Source organism: Argentina anserina, chromosome 3 (assembly GCF_933775445.1).
Source record: "Argentina anserina chromosome 3, drPotAnse1.1, whole genome shotgun sequence".
Taxonomy (NCBI): domain Eukaryota; kingdom Viridiplantae; phylum Streptophyta; class Magnoliopsida; order Rosales; family Rosaceae; genus Argentina; species Argentina anserina.
Window position 1 is genome coordinate 225657 of NC_065874.1, and position 16559 is coordinate 242215.

Here is a 16559-nt window from a genome sequence, read left to right on the forward strand (position 1 = left end):
TCAAATAAGCATTATATTCCAGAGCCACTAGCATATATGAAAAATAACCCTCTTTATTATAGTGACAACAAGTATTAACTGACCCTTAAAAAAACAAGAATTAACTGATCTTAATATAGTTTATGAAAACGATACTACCTATAACTATGACACACCGTTATAAACTTATAATCGATCTAGCTAGACTCTTCTTTTTCAGCGATATGTATCATTGCTTGGGATGTAATTTTCACTTTCATTTGATGTGTTACAATATTTCAATATTATTATTTATTTGATCCTGGAAGGTAAGGTGGGTGAATCAAAGCCAGCACATGCTATTCCCAATTTTGCAAACTTCAGCCCCATTTTTTCTATACAACGACAACGTCGGTGATGGAAACATGATATCAACGTTCAATAACAGTTTACGTGTTCTGATCCCATTGGCTATCTATAATAGTATACGTACCAAAAACCAACTAGCTTCATCATCTCTTTTGTTTCTTCAGAAACAATTTGTCATAATTTTATAACCACAGGAGGACTCTTCCTCTGTTCCACTCGATTGAGACTCAGTTTCTCAGTTTATATTCCAACCCAACCCTCACTGACTCCCGTCCCATTCAATCATTTTAGCTGAGGTTCCGTTCAGAATATCAGATCCCATCTGACCGATCGAGCACTGCAACAATGGGAGAAAAAAAGGTACGTATTTCTCTCTACACACTCTAGAAAGTTGTTTAAGCTTTCCATTCTCTTTTTTCCTCATGATATTGAGATAATTAGATTACCCATTTCCTCAATTCTGGTCCTTTCATTTTTTATTTTTTGTGGCTGCTACTAATTACTTATTAATTCTCAAGTTTTCTTTGGCTCTTTCTTCTTCCATCAATTTGACTACTCAATCCATCATTCTTCTGTCAGAAACACAGAACCTGATGGATTCGATTCCACATCGATCTTCAAACCAGAAAACATCAACTTTGATTAGTTCTTGATCAATTACGTACTTCTTGTTTTGCTAAAAAAAAGAAATCAAATAACCTTATCATTTCTACAGCTATCTAATTGCTGCAAATAATGCCAGGTGATGATAATGATTCTGAAGGTGGACCTTCAGTGTGAGAAATGCTATAAGAAGGTCAAGAAGGTTCTCTGTAAATTTCCTCGTGAGTTTCTCTTTTCTCTTCTATATATTTTGGTTGTGTTCTTACTTCTGATAGAAAACAAAAGAAACGAAAACTGAGTGTGATTTGTGGTGTCGGTTGGATTTTGCGAACAAGAGAAATACGAGACCAGGCGTACGACGAGAAGAACAACCTGGTGATCATCAAAGTTGTGTGCTGCAGTCCTGAAAAGATCAGAGACAAACTATGCTGCAAAGGTGGTGGCGCGATTAAGAGCATCGACATCAAAGAGCCCGAGAAGCCCAAGCCTCCTCCGGCAACCGAAAAACCAAAACCACTACCAGCTGCAGAAAAACCTAAAGAACCCGAGAAGCCGAAGCCTGCTGCCGAAAAACCCAAGGAGGCCGAGAAGCCTAAAGAGAAACCAAAGGAGGCTGAGAAACCTAAAGAAGCAGAAAAGCCTAAAGAGAAACCCAAAGAGGCCGAGAAGCCGAAAGAGATACCAAAGGAGGCAGAGAAGCCCAAGGAAGAGTCAAAGCCGAAGCCTCCTCCGGCTCCGGTTCCCGCTTACCCGGTGCCGACGGTGAACGCGTGTTGTATGGAGTGTTACGGAGGGCATCCGGGTGGACCGTGCCAAACAGGGTATGGTTACGGTGGGCCAGCACCTTACATACAGTACGATGGCTACTACGGGAGACCAGTGTATGATAGTTACGGCGGCGGGAGGAGCTATGCCACCACCAGTTACTGCGTGACCCGCCCGGATTGTTTCAGTGAAGAAAATCCCCAAGCGTGCGCCATCATGTAAAGTTGAAATCATATGTACCTACCTTACCTACTGTACGTGTCTTTGGGGGAAAGCTTCCAGCTACTTGGCCGGGGTATATGATCGATCTTCCATTTTTACAGTGTTCAAGTTGTTGTTGTTTCATATATAGAACATAAGCAAGTAAATAATAAAGTATGGTTGGTGATGGTGGTGGACAAGTCGCGATCAGATTATCCATGCATTCCCCATTATAGAGCTATAAGGTGAAGTTGTTGCAATTTTTATTTATCCATTAATGAAATAAAAGTTCTCATAAATTGCATATATAGTTTGTCCTGTGCACATGCGTATATGCTTTTACAAATTATCAGTCCATCTGTTGAAAGAATTTGGCACTTAATAATGAAGATGAGCTAGCTAGCTAGCTCGATCTATGAATAATTTGGCGTATAAATAATTAGATTTAGAGTTTAGTATCATATATGGATCCATCTTAGGTCAACTCTGCGTAGTTCATTCACTGATTCACATGAAAGAACGCTGCCCAAAGCCTGCAAAGTTGGTTAAAATATTAGATGCTGCCCCGATTACACTCATAAACACCGACTATGCCGACAAAGAAGTAGCTCCCTCTGACAAGTCCAATGCCCACATTTTCTATTCTAAATCTGGAGTTTGTTATCCAAACTTATATTCTCTATAAAAAAAATTATAAGTGGTATAAATAGGGTTGGTACTTCTGCTTTTACGAGAGAAGCAACTTTGATATGCGTGTTTATTCAGTTCCATTCCTAAGACGTTTAATTTAGGGCTTGGGTACTATACAGAACAGTCGCAAAAGTTAGCCTTAGTTACATTTTTTAACAAATTCTCAGCCAAGAAACGCTTAATTAAATGACGTGATAAAAATGATAGTATTATCAGGCAGTTGTGAGATACCAAGAATAGAGAAAATAGACATATCGTGATGTTTTTTGTAATGATAAAAAGAATGCAGAGCACACTAGTTGAACAATTCCAAAATATGATATTGGGCTGAAATTGATACCACTGACCTAACCAATGGGTGTTGTACAAGTGTAGAGCTGGAAGAACTCTCTAGAGACACAATAAATATGATGTTGGCTTGCTGACTACGATATAAACAGAAAAGTAATCACTTTCATGACACGTTTATTAACATGAAATTGAATTGAAAATAGAAGAATTGATTACGAAATAAGAAAATTTAGTCGTTTAATAATACATATGAGAATTAGAATGCATGTGGGTCTCATCTCCTTATCAGGAATCGATTCATTCCAAAATCTCTAACTTGATACCAAAAGGGGAGGTGAGTATCAGAATCAATTACCCCATCAGTTCGGGTATCAATTTTTGTTACTTAAACTACCATAATTTAATTGAGAATACTTCCAAATTATCGAACTCAAATTGAGAATATATATATATATATAAAATATAATATTATTAAAACTCACAAATAAACAACCACATATATTATACGGGAGTATTTTAGGTCAATTCGTCTATTTTTCTAATAATATTCTCTATTTTTTTTACATAATTTAAGGTCGATAAGTGAAATTTAATTGGAATTGATTTTATCTTATTGGGTGTTAAAGGAAAAAAATTGGTATAGTGACATTTGTATGTCGTTATGAGTGTAAAAATTGGTGTAGTACAGTAACACTATTGATTGGTATAAGAAATAAGCGACTTCATAGATATATAAGGATATTTCAGTAATCAAATCAATTTTAATTTTGATTTCAATGGTAAGTAAAAAACATCAATTGTAATTAATAATGTTTATGTTCTAATTTCATGTTGAAAGTAAACAGTTCTATAAAATTGAAAATCTACACATCTAAATTCATTCTGTCTCTCATTCGTAATGAATTCAATTCCTGATGAGTTACATTCCAAGTTAGTAAACGTACCATCATCAATGCATACTGGATACCCAAATACACGTTGCATTTGGTGTATTATTACTCTCTACAGGCATTATAATCGATTCAAACACAACGAGTCATAAATCGTTTAGTTACGCCATAAACATCGGCCCTTTTTTCCTCCCGACAAGTAGCGAGAACATTTAGTTTGCTTAACCGTAACCTACATATAGCCGTTTTTTCCCCAGTAGTTTCTATGCACATTGCAAGAAACGTAGTCGAAAATCTTGTTTGACACGCAAGTCTTTCTATACGTTCTTGCTTAGGCAGCTGGGGTTTCACGTGGAAATCAACCTTGGCTAAGATAAAAAAAATGGGCCGATCCAGTTGTTTGGTTCCATATAATTGCAAGGTGACTGTTTTGTAGTGGCCCAACTTGTGAGTTGTGGCTCTTGCTCGAGAGCAATTGGATATTTCGACGCTGTAAATGTCTATTTAACCCTCTAAAAGAGGCAGCAAAACACTGGAAACCGCTTTCACCTACAAGGTCAACATGGTAAAATAGAGAGATGCCTCCCTCCCTCCTCAATCCTCCTCATATGTAGTCACAGACGGAGCGAGTGAGAGTGAGTGCAAAACAAGGAGGGGAAGATGGCTTATCATGTTTCCTCTACACCCTCTTCCCTCTTCCATAACCGCCACACCATCTCTCTCCCTCTCTCTCCCTCTCCCTCTAGAAAGCTCCGGCCATCTTCTAACTCGGATATTCACACCTTCAGTCTCTCCTTCCCTACTACTCTCCACTCCAGAATTTGTCTCCAAATAAACCATGTTTCTTTGCAAGACCCCCAGACCCCCAAAACTGAAAACCCCGAGTCTTCCTCCAAAAGCTATGTCTGGGTCAATCCCAGCAGCCCCAGAGCTTCACAGCTTAAGAACAAGTCCCACGATTCCAGGTATGCGTCTTTAGTCAAAGTAGCCGAATCATTGAACTCTGTCGGTCTAAGTCAAGGTGATGTTCTTGGTATCTTAAAGGGTTTAGGGGATAGGGTTTTGGAACAAGATGCTGTCGTTGTTATTAATAACATGGTTAACCCCGAAAATGCATTGCTTGCTCTCAAGTACTTCCAGCAGAGGTTTAAGCCAAAGAGGGAAGTGATTCTCTATAATGTGACTCTCAAAGTGCTTAGGAAGTGTAAGGATTTGGAGAGAGCAGAGAAGCTGTTTAATGAGTTACTTGAGAGAGGTCTTAGACCTGATAATGTTACATTTTCGACTCTGATTAGCTGTGCTAGGATGTGTTATATGCCTGATAAGGCTGTGGAGTGGTATGAGAAGATGCCTAGTTTCGGGTGTAGTCCAGATGATGTTACCTATTCGGCTATGATTGACGCCTATGGCCGTGCCGGTAATGTGGACAAGGCTTTCAGCTTGTATGACCGAGCTAGGACAGAGAAATGGCGCATCGATCCAGTGACATTTGCAACCTTAATTAAGATTCACGGGCAATCGGGGAATTATGATGGGTGCTTGAATGTTTACGAGGAAATGAAGGCTATTGGGGCTAAGCCAAACATGGTTATTTATAACACTTTGTTGGATGCAATGGGAAGAGCTAAGAGGCCTTGGCAGGCCAAGAAAATTTTCCGAGAGATGATAAGCAAGGGGTCTTCCCCTAATTGGGTGACCTATGCATCTCTACTACGGGCCTTTAGTAGAGCTCGCTATGGTGATGATGCTCTGAATGTGTACAAGGAGATGAAGGAGAAGGGAATGTTGTTGAATGTAATTCTCTATAACACCATTTTATCTATGTGTGCTGATATTGGCTACACTGATCAAGCTATTGAGATTTTCGAAGACATGAAGAGTTCCGGATCTTGTGTGCCTGATAGTTGGACATTTTCATCCATGATTACCATATATTCCTGTAGTGGGAAAGTCTCAGAGGCAGAGAGGATGTTGAATGAGATGGTGGAAGCTGGTTTCCAGCCTACTATCTTTATTTTGACATCACTAATACAATGCTACGGTAAGGCCAAGCGGACTGATGATGTTGTCAGGGCATTCAATCAACTACTAGAATTGGGAATAACTCCTGATGAGCGTTTCTGCGGCTGTCTCCTGAACGTGATGACCCAAACACCAAAGGAGGATCTGTTTAAGCTAACTGATTGCATTGAGCGGGGTAATGAGAAGCTTGGTTATGTTGTAAGACTTTTAGTAGAGAAGCAAGAGAGTCATGAAAACTTCAAGAAGGAAGCATCAGAACTTTTTAATTCAGTTGGTTCTGATGTAAAGAAGGCCTACTGTAATTGCTTGATCGATCTTTGTGTGAACCTGGATCTCTTGGAGAGAGCCTGTGAGCTTCTAGACCTGGGTCTTACACTGGATATATACACAGATATACAGTCAAGGTCTCCAACTCAGTGGTCTCTGTATCTCAAGGGTCTCTCTCTTGGAGCAGCTCTTACTGCATTACATGTTTGGATCAATGACTTGTCACGTTCATTGGAATCTGGGGAGGAGCTTCCACCTCTGCTTGGAATTAATACCGGACATGGCAAACATAAGTATTCAAGCAAAGGTCTAGCGAGTGTGTTCGAGTCACATTTGAAGGAAGTAGATGCTCCGTTCCATGAGGCCCCAGACAAGGCTGGCTGGTTTTTTACTACAAAGGTTGCGGTCACGTCATGGTTGGAGTCTAGAAGGTCACTAGAAGTAGTTTCTGCTTAGATTTTGGCTGAATAGAGTACCGAAAAAGCTTGTTTGCACTGATATGTAATGAATAGAACAGGTATGTTCTTCTCGTTTCACTACTTGTATGATCTGGAAGTTTCTCTCTTAGTAGAGAACATTTTTGTACTTTAGATTGAACTATTATATCTTCTTTGAAGGGTGTCTTTATAGAGTTGATGAAGTTCTTAGAATTCATACATCTACTCCATGGTTACTTTACCTGCAATAGTGCTGTAACATTGACTGACATTGTTAATTAGATCCTGTAAACCACGGTTGAGCATTTATCTTCATTCACATCATTCATTCGATTGTTTATGATACTAAGTCCCAATATCTGGGGCCTGACTGCTTAGACCGAAATGAATTAGGATATTGCTGTTGTATCGCATGCGTCCAGTTTTCTCTATTAGAGTTTGACTTTTACTTTGTTCGTTGAGGCCAGGGATGATATACATTGAACAATGCACAGACCGGCCATTTGACATTGATGTAGTTAGTATTATCATAATGCCTGTTTAGACTGCATAGTGTTCTAGATGCACACAATTAGTTGACTTTGTGAACTAATAATAACTCATATTAGTATTGGTGTTGACGAAGGAGAAGCTTGTAAACATGGCTTGCACGTCAAACTGCCTCCCCATGTGGAAATGTGATCAAAGCCAGAGCCGCACTATAAAACGACGCCGAGTCCCAATTCTTTTGCAGCAGTGCCTCATCAGTATTCAATCACTACCATGGGAAACTGTATATGTGCTCCGTTCCATCCTCCCCAAGAGAAGATCAAAGTTGAAGTCTTTAATGGAGGAGTAGAAGAGTTCAGTGCGTCGACAACAGTGGAAGAAATCACATCTGGCCCTTACCTGGATTATAAGCTGGTGCACAAGGCCAACCCATACACAGCATTGTCACCCAGCACCGAGCTAGAAGCTGGGGAGGTTTACCATCTTGTGCCAAACCTTGTATGGCTTCAAGGGGCTTCGGTCACTTCAAAAGTAGGCAACCAAGAAGAAGAAAGCGGTAAGAGACAGAAGGTGAGGATTGTGGTGACTAGAGCGCAATTGGAGCTGCTGTTGAATGGCAAGAAGAACATCCGGTCTTTGAACATTAGGAGTTTTGGGTCACAAGAGTCTCACAAATGGAAGCCTTCTTTGGCTATGATTCCAGAGTTGCGAAAGTTTTGAATGATAGGATGGAGGGTTATTTTTTCTTACCCTTTTTATCAATAGTTGGTGTGCCACAGCCCAGTTTACCATGAGATAATTGTACATTTCAATTATTGTAGAGGGAGGGGCGGGGGTAACATGGATTATAGGAACCAGAGGGGTGTGAGTGTTTTTCTCAGTGTGGTACCTCTTCTGATACCATTTCGAATCTAAAGAATATTATTGATCCATAATGTCAAACAAACTGCATGTACCGTATGAATTACTTATATAGATTTCAAGCAGAGGAAAACACACATGAACCTAAATGTACAAGCGCAGCTCATCCATGTACATCCAGAATCTTATTTTAGCTAGCTACCATCCTGGTCTGTCTAGGCGCCCGCCTAATAAGCAACTAAACCACCACGGCGAGCGCCTAGCCTGCCTATATCTGATGTGGCTACCATTGGTGAAACTTATCTCTCTCTGTATCTACATTAAAAATCTGGTCACTTGACTCAACTCCAGGTGATCATCAATTGATCCCATGCAAGCAATCTATCAAGATGCTTTCGTAACCCTGCAGGAATCAGAAGTAACCATAGTCATTTATTCATGCAGGTGATCAAGTTTGGAAAAATTTAGTATGCGGAAGTACAGCTGATAGAAAAGCAATACAAACTGTTACGAGGCTCTTGAAATGTAGTTACAACCTCTTGGATGAGTTTATAGTTCTGTTCTTTTTGACATCATCCACCTTGCCTCCCGCAGCTTCTTTATCTCTAGCTATGGCTTCTCTCTTCATTTTCTTAGATTCCACTTCCATGGCTTTTGTCAGTGCATCAACCTTTTTCATCAGCATCTGGAAAACTCATATTATGCATTAGTACATTTAGAGAGACAGATAAAGAGAAACAGAGAAAGAGGAATATCTGCAATTTCACCTTTACTTCTTGTTCCTTGGCATTCATATCATTCTCTTTGACTTCACAATGCCTCCTCAGATTAATAACCTCCTTTTGTAGCCTGTCATACAGAAATCCTGACACTAAATCTTCACTTTCGAAGTTGATACTTGTCTTCTTGGGCTTGTCTTCATTGGCACCATCTTTAGTTTTAGTCTCAGCAGTAACAGTTTTATCATCATTCTTGTTGTTATCAGTATTTTCATTTCGTTCTGTGTTCTCCTTCTCACCACTATCAACAACTTTAGTTCTAGAAGCCCATAAGCTTTTTCTCAGTAACTTTTCTCCGGAACCATATCTCTTTTTAAAGCTATTTGATCTTTTTAGCTCTCCAGCAGCATTGGCTGTTTCACTGTCTGAATTCGGGGAGCTTCTGAGAGAGGAGGCTCTTGGCTGTGAGGTTGATCTCTTTCCTAATCCACCAGGGCTCGTCAGAAATCCTAAGAAGTTACTGGACTTTTCTGTTTTAGGGGACCGGCAAAAGGAATTAGGATTGACAGAGAAACTTGAAACATGCTTTAACCCTTCTTCTAGTGTTTTCAGTCTCAACTTCAGCTTTTCCTGGTGTCAAAAAAAAAATCAATTGAACACATAGAGCAATTTCTTTAGGTCCCTACCACAATATGTCAGACTAGTGATGAGAGAATTTTAATTTCTGAATTTGTATGAATGTACCACCTTCAGTTGTGCCTCTGCCTTCGCTGTTCTATCCGAGACTGCTAGCTTCTCCTTCATACGTTGCATCTCTGCCTACACATGCATACAAGTGCTTTAAATTGGACCAAAAACTGTCTGAATCAGAAGCAGTGTATTTAAAGTTTTCGCTGAATTGGATTAGACAAGAAATACCTGCATCATTCTTCTCTCTTCCAACCACTGTTTAACAGGCATAACTTTGTCATTTTCATCCTTCCACTCATTAGCAACAACGGTAGCTACTCGGTTTGCTGAAACTTTAACTCTTGCTAGCTCCCTCTCAAGAGTCCTCTTCTCCTCCTGTGAATTGATACAAAAACATGGTTAGAACTTGGTTTTGCATTAATTTTGATCAATGTCTCAGATATCAGAATCTTTACAGAAGCAAATTGGTTCTGTAAAGTCAAAGCCATTAATCGTAACATACATGCAATGTGTCTATTTGTCTTTTGCAGTCACGAATAACATTGGCAGTAGCCCCTCCAGCTAAAATGGCCTCCTCAAGTTCCTGAATGGTCTGGCTAAGCTTTTCAACCTCTAAAACCTTTTGGCGATTTGTTTTCTCAAGTATTCTGTTTTCTTCCTGCATATGATAATTTAATTGGGATGAGTGAATACTCTAATTTTATGTCGTCAACTTCAAACAAGATGTGGTTGACAGTCAGTCATACATGGCAGATTTCAATCTGTCTCCTCAATTCATAGTTTTGGTTTTGAACCTCTTCAACTATTAGAGCTCTTTCAAGTGCACTTCGCAATATCCTTTCTGCTTCAAGAAGAGCCAACTCTTTTGACTTGGTGAGACGTTCCAAAGCCTTGTTGTCTTCCTGAAGCGCTGCAATCTAAAAACAGCCAACACGAAAAAACAATCAAGTATGAGCTAAGGAGTTGGTAAGACCCTCATATCCATAATCCCTTGGTTTTATAGAGACCGTAAATTATCTAGTTTCTGTACCTCATTCTTGCACAATTTTATTTCAGCCTCGAGAGGAGCAATGACTGATTCAAGAGAAGGAAGTTCATCTTCCTTTCGGCTTGTGTGTACCCTTCTAAGAGTTGCTTCTGCAGCATACTGTGCAGCCAATGCGTCTCTTTTGTCGTCTGTCAGATTCTTGATTTCAAGGTTCTGCAATTCATCCGAGTTGACAAGAAAAGTATCTCAAGTTATAAAGTTGATCACTATCATATTCAAGGACACCAAAAGACCTAAAGAATCAAAACACACCTTATGTTCTAGAAGATTTTGCGCGAGTCTATGTTTCTCATCCAGCTTCTCGACTTCATTTCTTAGCTGGAGCACAAAAGAAGAGAAAAAAAGAGAGTGAATTCAATAAATTTCTCCTGAAAAAACCACATATTTATAGGAATTCAGTCTGTTAGTGAGACAAGCACATTTTTGTTTCAGTACGAACCTCTTCTACAGCTTTATCCTTCAGAGCTTCAGTAACTCTGAGAGCCTTGATCTCATCTCGAGCAGTCCCCAACTCGCGACTCTTTTCTGAAAACATTTAATTTAGGAGACTTCTATCAAATTATTGAATACATCATGTTCTTAATGTGTAGGAGAAAGAAACAAACTAAACCATCATATACCTGCTTCATGATCAATTATTCTTTGATGATAATGCAAACGGCTTATAGGTAACAGCTAAATTGTGATCATGAAATGCTCATATTCATACTCCTAGATAATCTAATTGCTTTCTTATCGAGTACCATATATGCTGCTATGAAACAGTATAAGACTTTTCATGACAGAGACACTATGCAAGTATGCATGCTTCAAAATATAGCAGAGAGAGAGAGAGAGAGACCTTTCAGTAGGTTGTGCATGCGATTGAGCTCCAAGATAACAGGGTCTGCGGTGACAAGAGAGTGGTCCTCTCCTCCTCCTGCAAGTTGAAGGTGTAGTTCATGACCCGCCGCCATTTTTCTCTATTTGGTTTTTACTTAAGAATGCAGAGACTATTACCAGGCATAAACTCTCTATCGAGCAAGGATTTGAATGGGTATGTAATGCTAATCTGCAAGGGTTTTAACGAGGAATTGGATGATGTTATTGGTATGAGTGTGAGTTTTAAGGAATTGACCGTAAAGAGAGGAGATGATCAGGACTGTGCCTTATTTTGCTGTGAAGCAAAATTTGACAAGCACAAGTTTCTTATCATATTATGAGTTGACAGAGAGGCCGGCCATTCCGGATTCTTTGTAGCTCTCTCTACCTCTCTTCTCTTCCCTCCTTTATTGACAGTAACGGTTACTTTGAAACATTTCATCCCATATCTTTTATATTCATCACACTTTAATGATCCATTGTAAACATCATTATTAGGTAAAGATTATGATGATCCTTAAAAAAAAGATTATGATGATAACAAACAATATTATCTCCTTAAAATCCCCTAATAAATATTTAAAAGTGTCATATTTCCAACCGTTCTGGTTTCTCTGATTGATGATTGTGACTCTTTCCAGTGCTGCAGTGAAGGAGAAAGTGATGTAATGATTAGAAATTAGAATTAATCTAAGTGTTCCAATTCATCGTTTCTACTACCTAATCTCTGATTATAATTTCGTTTGGACCATCCAAGGATTGTCAAATTGTCACAAACATTATTGACCAGAATGGTTTATTTGTTGGTGCCAATTGTTGAAGCCTTATTGACGCAGATAATATATATGCCGGAAAAGCGCCCAAATGTTGCTTTACCCTTGTCATTCTTTTGGAAGATGGAAGTCACTGACCAACAGGGTATTCTTTTATATCCAACAGATTGTTATTTTGGGAAATTTTGTCATGCTCTAATTGGTGACAGATAGGCAACAGGTTCTATAAGATTCTTCTACCTTAAACTTGAATAATGATGACTATATATGCAAACGAAATAGTTTCCTCCTTGAGTAGTTTCTCTTGCTTCAAAATGATCACTAATAAGAAGGATAAGGTCAAGGCTTCTGGATAAGTTGAGGAAAGCTCTTGTTTTGGAGTAATTTGTTTGCTTAAGCGCTAAACCTTGCTTAAACCTTGCCATTGTGTTTACTTAGGGGTAATCAACCACTCTAAAGAAAAACGTTGAATTTAGGGCAAGAAAATGAGGCATTCATGACTCATGACATTGAGCTGAAAAGGACTGACGAAACCAACGTAATTGATCCGAAAAAAAGAAGAAGATTCAGTCTGGCTTGTATTACGTATAGAGAGTAGAGTATGATCCTCATTGATCACATCTTTGCTTTGAAGGATAATCGTATTTGAAGTACTATATCAGAGAACATGAACATGAATTAAGCTCCAGCTCTTGCTTTAACTTGGCCATTTGGCAAAACTTGGAAATGTACCAAAGCTTGGAGCTAGTATAACAGAAGTATTTAAGTATTTTATTTGGGTTAGGCGACAAAGGGAAGACTCTACCTATCCTCCTCAACAACACCCGAAACCCCTTTAAAAAAGAATACAGAAGCACCATGACTCCATGAGTCATATGACCAAACCCTGATGTATACAGCTGAAACAGTCAACTCGGTGATCAGTATAACCTTAATCCAATCAGGAGATATAACCTTTAATCATGCCAAATCATTTTTCATTTGAATTCTCACTAATTGTATATTTTTTGTTTTGGTTTTAGAAAGTGATATCATGAAGTGGGATCAAGCTAAGCATTGGAGGCTTCTATTTGTCCTGTGTTCCTTATTGGTTGGATGGAAGATTAGGTAGATTAATATATCTCTCTATGAACGATGCTGCTAATTATTTTCATACACTAAAAAAGGCAATCGTTCTAATATATGATGTCCAGCATTACGAACAGAAATGTGGGCAGTATTTACTCAACACTAAAACTATGATTGAAGTTTTAGCTTTATTAGCCTGGTCATTCCCTGGCTGCCTCCAAATACCGAGTCCGTTACAGCAGCAACTTATTCTTTTCTGATCCTCCTGGCCTTGTTCATTTGTATGCAACTTGGAACAAAAGTTTAAAATGCAACGCTGTGTTCCAAAGTATTATTCGTTCGATGTTTATTGATAGTATGACATACACAAGTAAACTCATTCATCTGACTCCATGGTATTCAAAAACAACTTTCTACATTCATAACCGTGTCATATTTGGTAGGATTATTATCCAAAATTTAAACTACGGAGACTTGACACAAATATGACTCGTTCACTATTCGTGTTTAGCATCATGCATCATTTTGCTTTCGAAATGCGGTTGTGATGTTCGGTGGAGAGTGGGCTTCCTTTTATCTACAGATGCTAGCTATTAGAGTTACTACAAAAACTCAGTCATGGTGATCTTTAACATAATATCTCTTATATTTCCTTTCAAATTGGGAAACAAAAACTCATGTACCAGTTCACAGTTTCACACACAATTCTGTCGGACCAATAAATTTTGAAATGATCAATGTTGGTATAAAGCAGAAGATGGAGGAATCCACTTATCGATCAACAAAAATCATATTTGTTTATTAGAATATGTGCATCTTTCTCCTGAAGACTATTAACGACGAAGAAGAACAACTAAGATGCCATTCCTTTCCCAAGCACAAATCTTCATTCCATTTGAAAAGAGTGGCAAAAGTAGCCGGCCAATCAAAGAAATGGACAAAGGCATCTCCCTCAATCTATCCATGTCAAAAATAATGCTTCTGTCTAATGACAAATGGACCCTTCCACCAGATCTTCATTTCCCAGTTTGCCTTAGGCCTATTATCTCCAAAGTTTGATTGAACAAGGATATTTTGGGGAAAAAATGCTATATTAAGAAAATAAGTGACGGAAGGAACAAGCAAACAAACTCCATGAAAGACAGATATAACCATATTCTGCAAATCACACGAGCCTAAAGAAATAAAACAGATATAACAGCAATTTCTCTCTACTACTGTCTCTCTTTCTCTAGGAGAATAGAGTTTGGTTCTCTTTATTTCACGAAGCAGGGAAAGGCCATGGATATCTCACCTCAGCTATTGCAGTACAGATATCACTTTGGAATTGCAATCTTTGTGTCATTAGTCCTTTCCTTGCTGTTATATGCAGCCCCTCGGATTTTAATCATTCTGGGTTACTTTTGGCCTCTACTTGCCTCAACAACACTGTTTTTGGTGGCGATAATTGCCTTTGGTGGTGTTTCAAAGCTGTCAACTGAAGTTCATGGTGAAACACAAGGTCAAAGAATCATAGATTATGTTGCTGGCCGCCCAGACTACCTAGATAATTAGTTCATTTCAACTCAGTATTAGGCATGCATGTTCTCTTCCAGCACTGTACGTCCGTACGAATGCATAAAATGTGAGTGCCCAATGCAATTAGGAATGTTAACTCAGCGAATAATAATTGCAAGGCAGTATGGTTAACTGGCATCGATAGCTTCTGTAGATTATATTGTGGAAGTATAAATCCATGTGATAGGTTTCATCTTATCTTTTCAGCTATGTTCTGTTTTGATTATCATAGTGCGCAAGAAGAAATAAAAACGAAACCGTACGTGTAACCTTGCTCTATTGAAGTATTGATCGAATGAAGGAAGATACATGCACTAACCAAAATTGTGTTTCATCCCTAAGTGTGTTAATAAATAGATCGATATACCAATTGTCACAGTATTGCATGCAGTAAAAAATGATGCTAAGTTGTGTTACTTGTGTATTACTCATCAATTTGATGCGCTGGGCGCCTGGGTGTCAAAGGTAACAGATCAGATGCTGTCAAAGTTCCAGAGTGATCAATGTCAAGCTTCTTGAAGGTTTCCATGACAAGTGAAACATCCTCCTGGCTGATCTTCCCCATTTCTTTCAACTTGTATATCACAAACTCAGAAGCACTGATATAAGATTACATAACAATATGATAGGGGAAGACAATTAGAAGGCATGATAATGCTCATATATATCATGATAGACTAAGGAGGAATTATGCTCATATGATAATGACTGGTCTATACCTGACGACTTTATCATGATCAAGATCTGCATCCTCAAGATCGGCAGGGGTCAATCTTCGAGTAAGAACCCACCTGACGAGTGATTTCTGCCTTCTTTCAGTGTAGAGTTCAGCAAGGTAGAGATAGAATTGTGCTAGGCACATAGTACTTGTAATTATCCAAAATACAGCAAAACTTCGACCTGCTGCAGTTGAGAAGCTCTTATCCCCATAACCGAGAGTGGTAATGGTGGAGCAAACGCAATAGATAGCATCCAAAAGTTCCAGTTCCTCAACCACAGACAAAAACACAGTTCCAATTACAAATAGCACCACAAGAAGGATTCCTGCAGTAATACATTTGAACTTGACTTTGTCTAATTCAACCTCCTTAAGAATCTCAGCAGGGCCAACTTTTTCATGGAAGTGTATGGCCCTAACTAACAACACTTCCTGCTTCTCTACAATGTAATCTGCTGCCTTACCAAGAATCAGACCAACAAGAGCCATTCCAGTGAACACAAAAACGCATGCAAGTAGCTTTGCCATTGCACTATTGGGAACAAGGTCTCCATATCCTACAGTGCTCATGGTGACTACACACAAGTACATGGAATCAAGGATCGGATTTGTTTTTACGCCTTTAATCTGATTCCTGACCAGGAAAAAACAGAATGTGCCTCCACCTATATATGAAACCAACATCAAGACCACTTGCTTTAAACTATATTGCGGTTTCACATACATTGGCTCACAATCTGCAGGAGTCTGTATTACTACTACATTTTGGTTCAGGCGGTTATCTTGGCGGTTTTTTCTTCTCTGAACGACTACATTTTTTTCGTTATTAACTTGAGAATAATTGTTGTTTCCAGAAAGTAAGGCTTGTTTAACATCATGATCACTAGCCATCAGGGCATTCAATAAAGATTCACCAGGTCAGCAACAATTTTCAATTGTCAGCATTTGACATTGCTATCTAATCCATTTGAGATGCCCTGCATAGTTATGTATGAACATTAACAATGCATCTTAGAAATGCCGTATGCGTACGCTAATTACCAGATATTTGAAAAATTCTGTCATTACAATTAGAAATCTATGTAGCCCCTAAACATCCATTAACTTCAATTGAGATCGGATATGCAGTATATATATTTAGTATGAACCCTAACTCGTTTAAGCTCCTACCGTACATGCTTCGATCAAAAGAACAAGATCAAATGAATATGGAAAACTTTGTATTCAGAAATGTATTTATCATTAATCATGAGGTGGCAAACAAGAAAAAACAGAAGACAAT

The 16559-nt window shown here is 38.7% G+C and overlaps 4 protein-coding genes across 6 annotated transcripts; 2 read left to right on the plus strand and 2 right to left on the minus strand.

The window, feature by feature from the left end:
• The first annotated feature begins 506 nt into the window (after positions 1-506).
• LOC126785998 (protein PYRICULARIA ORYZAE RESISTANCE 21) lies at positions 507-2202 on the plus strand. 2 transcript variants are annotated; one of them, XM_050511696.1, is made up of 3 exons: positions 507-687; positions 1070-1151; positions 1268-2202. In XM_050511696.1, exons 1-3 carry the CDS (start codon positions 673-675, stop codon positions 1915-1917), a joined length of 747 nt encoding a protein of 248 aa, XP_050367653.1. In that variant the 5' UTR covers positions 507-672; the 3' UTR covers positions 1918-2202. The 2 variants fall into 2 exon arrangements, with proteins under 2 accessions (XP_050367653.1, XP_050367654.1); XM_050511697.1 differs by having other exon boundaries at positions 525-687; positions 1043-1151.
• A 2225-nt stretch (positions 2203-4427) lies between these two features.
• LOC126786755 (pentatricopeptide repeat-containing protein At4g16390, chloroplastic) lies at positions 4428-6677 on the plus strand. Its single transcript, XM_050512677.1, has one exon. It carries the CDS (start codon positions 4428-4430, stop codon positions 6510-6512), a length of 2085 nt encoding a protein of 694 aa, XP_050368634.1. The 3' UTR covers positions 6513-6677.
• A 1242-nt stretch (positions 6678-7919) lies between these two features.
• On the minus strand, positions 7920-11541 carry LOC126786304 (microtubule-associated protein 70-5). Of its 2 annotated transcripts, XM_050512086.1 has the most exons (12): positions 11300-11541; positions 11142-11219; positions 10740-10825; positions 10553-10618; positions 10283-10453; positions 9999-10169; positions 9755-9910; positions 9481-9627; positions 9310-9381; positions 8611-9192; positions 8380-8528; positions 7920-8246 (listed from the first exon to the last, which is right to left on the minus strand). In XM_050512086.1, exons 1-12 carry the CDS (start codon positions 11304-11306, stop codon positions 8228-8230), a joined length of 1704 nt encoding a protein of 567 aa, XP_050368043.1. In that variant the 5' UTR covers positions 11307-11541; the 3' UTR covers positions 7920-8227. The 2 variants fall into 2 exon arrangements, with proteins under 2 accessions (XP_050368043.1, XP_050368042.1); XM_050512085.1 differs by having other exon boundaries at positions 11142-11541.
• Positions 11542-14983: 3442 nt separating this feature from the next.
• On the minus strand, positions 14984-16168 carry LOC126788475 (two-pore potassium channel 1-like). The gene is made up of 2 exons (XM_050514471.1): positions 15279-16168; positions 14984-15158 (listed from the first exon to the last, which is right to left on the minus strand). The coding sequence occupies exons 1-2, from the start codon at positions 16166-16168 to the stop codon at positions 14984-14986; spliced, it is 1065 nt and encodes a 354-aa protein (XP_050370428.1).
• Positions 16169-16559: the final 391 nt, after the last annotated feature.

Excerpts from the sequence above, each read along its gene's own strand:
- LOC126788475 (XM_050514471.1), bottom strand. The coding sequence starts at position 16,168 with ATGGCTAGTGATCATGATGTTAAACAAGCCTTACTTTCTGGAAACAAC. Across the intron at positions 15,159-15,278 it reads GATCATGATAAAGTCGTCAG|TGCTTCTGAGTTTGTGATAT; the intron begins GTATAGACCAGT and ends ATCTTATATCAG.
- LOC126786755 (XM_050512677.1), top strand. The coding sequence starts at position 4,428 with ATGGCTTATCATGTTTCCTCTACACCCTCTTCCCTCTTCCATAACCGC.
- LOC126786304 (XM_050512085.1), bottom strand. The coding sequence starts at position 11,256 with ATGGCGGCGGGTCATGAACTACACCTTCAACTTGCAGGAGGAGGAGAG. Across the intron at positions 10,619-10,739 it reads AGGATAAAGCTGTAGAAGAG|CTAAGAAATGAAGTCGAGAA; the intron begins GTTCGTACTGAA and ends TTTGTGCTCCAG. Across the intron at positions 9,911-9,998 it reads GACAGATTGAAATCTGCCAT|GAAGAAAACAGAATACTTGA; the intron begins GTATGACTGACT and ends TATCATATGCAG.
- LOC126785998 (XM_050511696.1), top strand. Across the intron at positions 1,152-1,267 it reads GGTTCTCTGTAAATTTCCTC|AAATACGAGACCAGGCGTAC; the intron begins GTGAGTTTCTCT and ends TGCGAACAAGAG.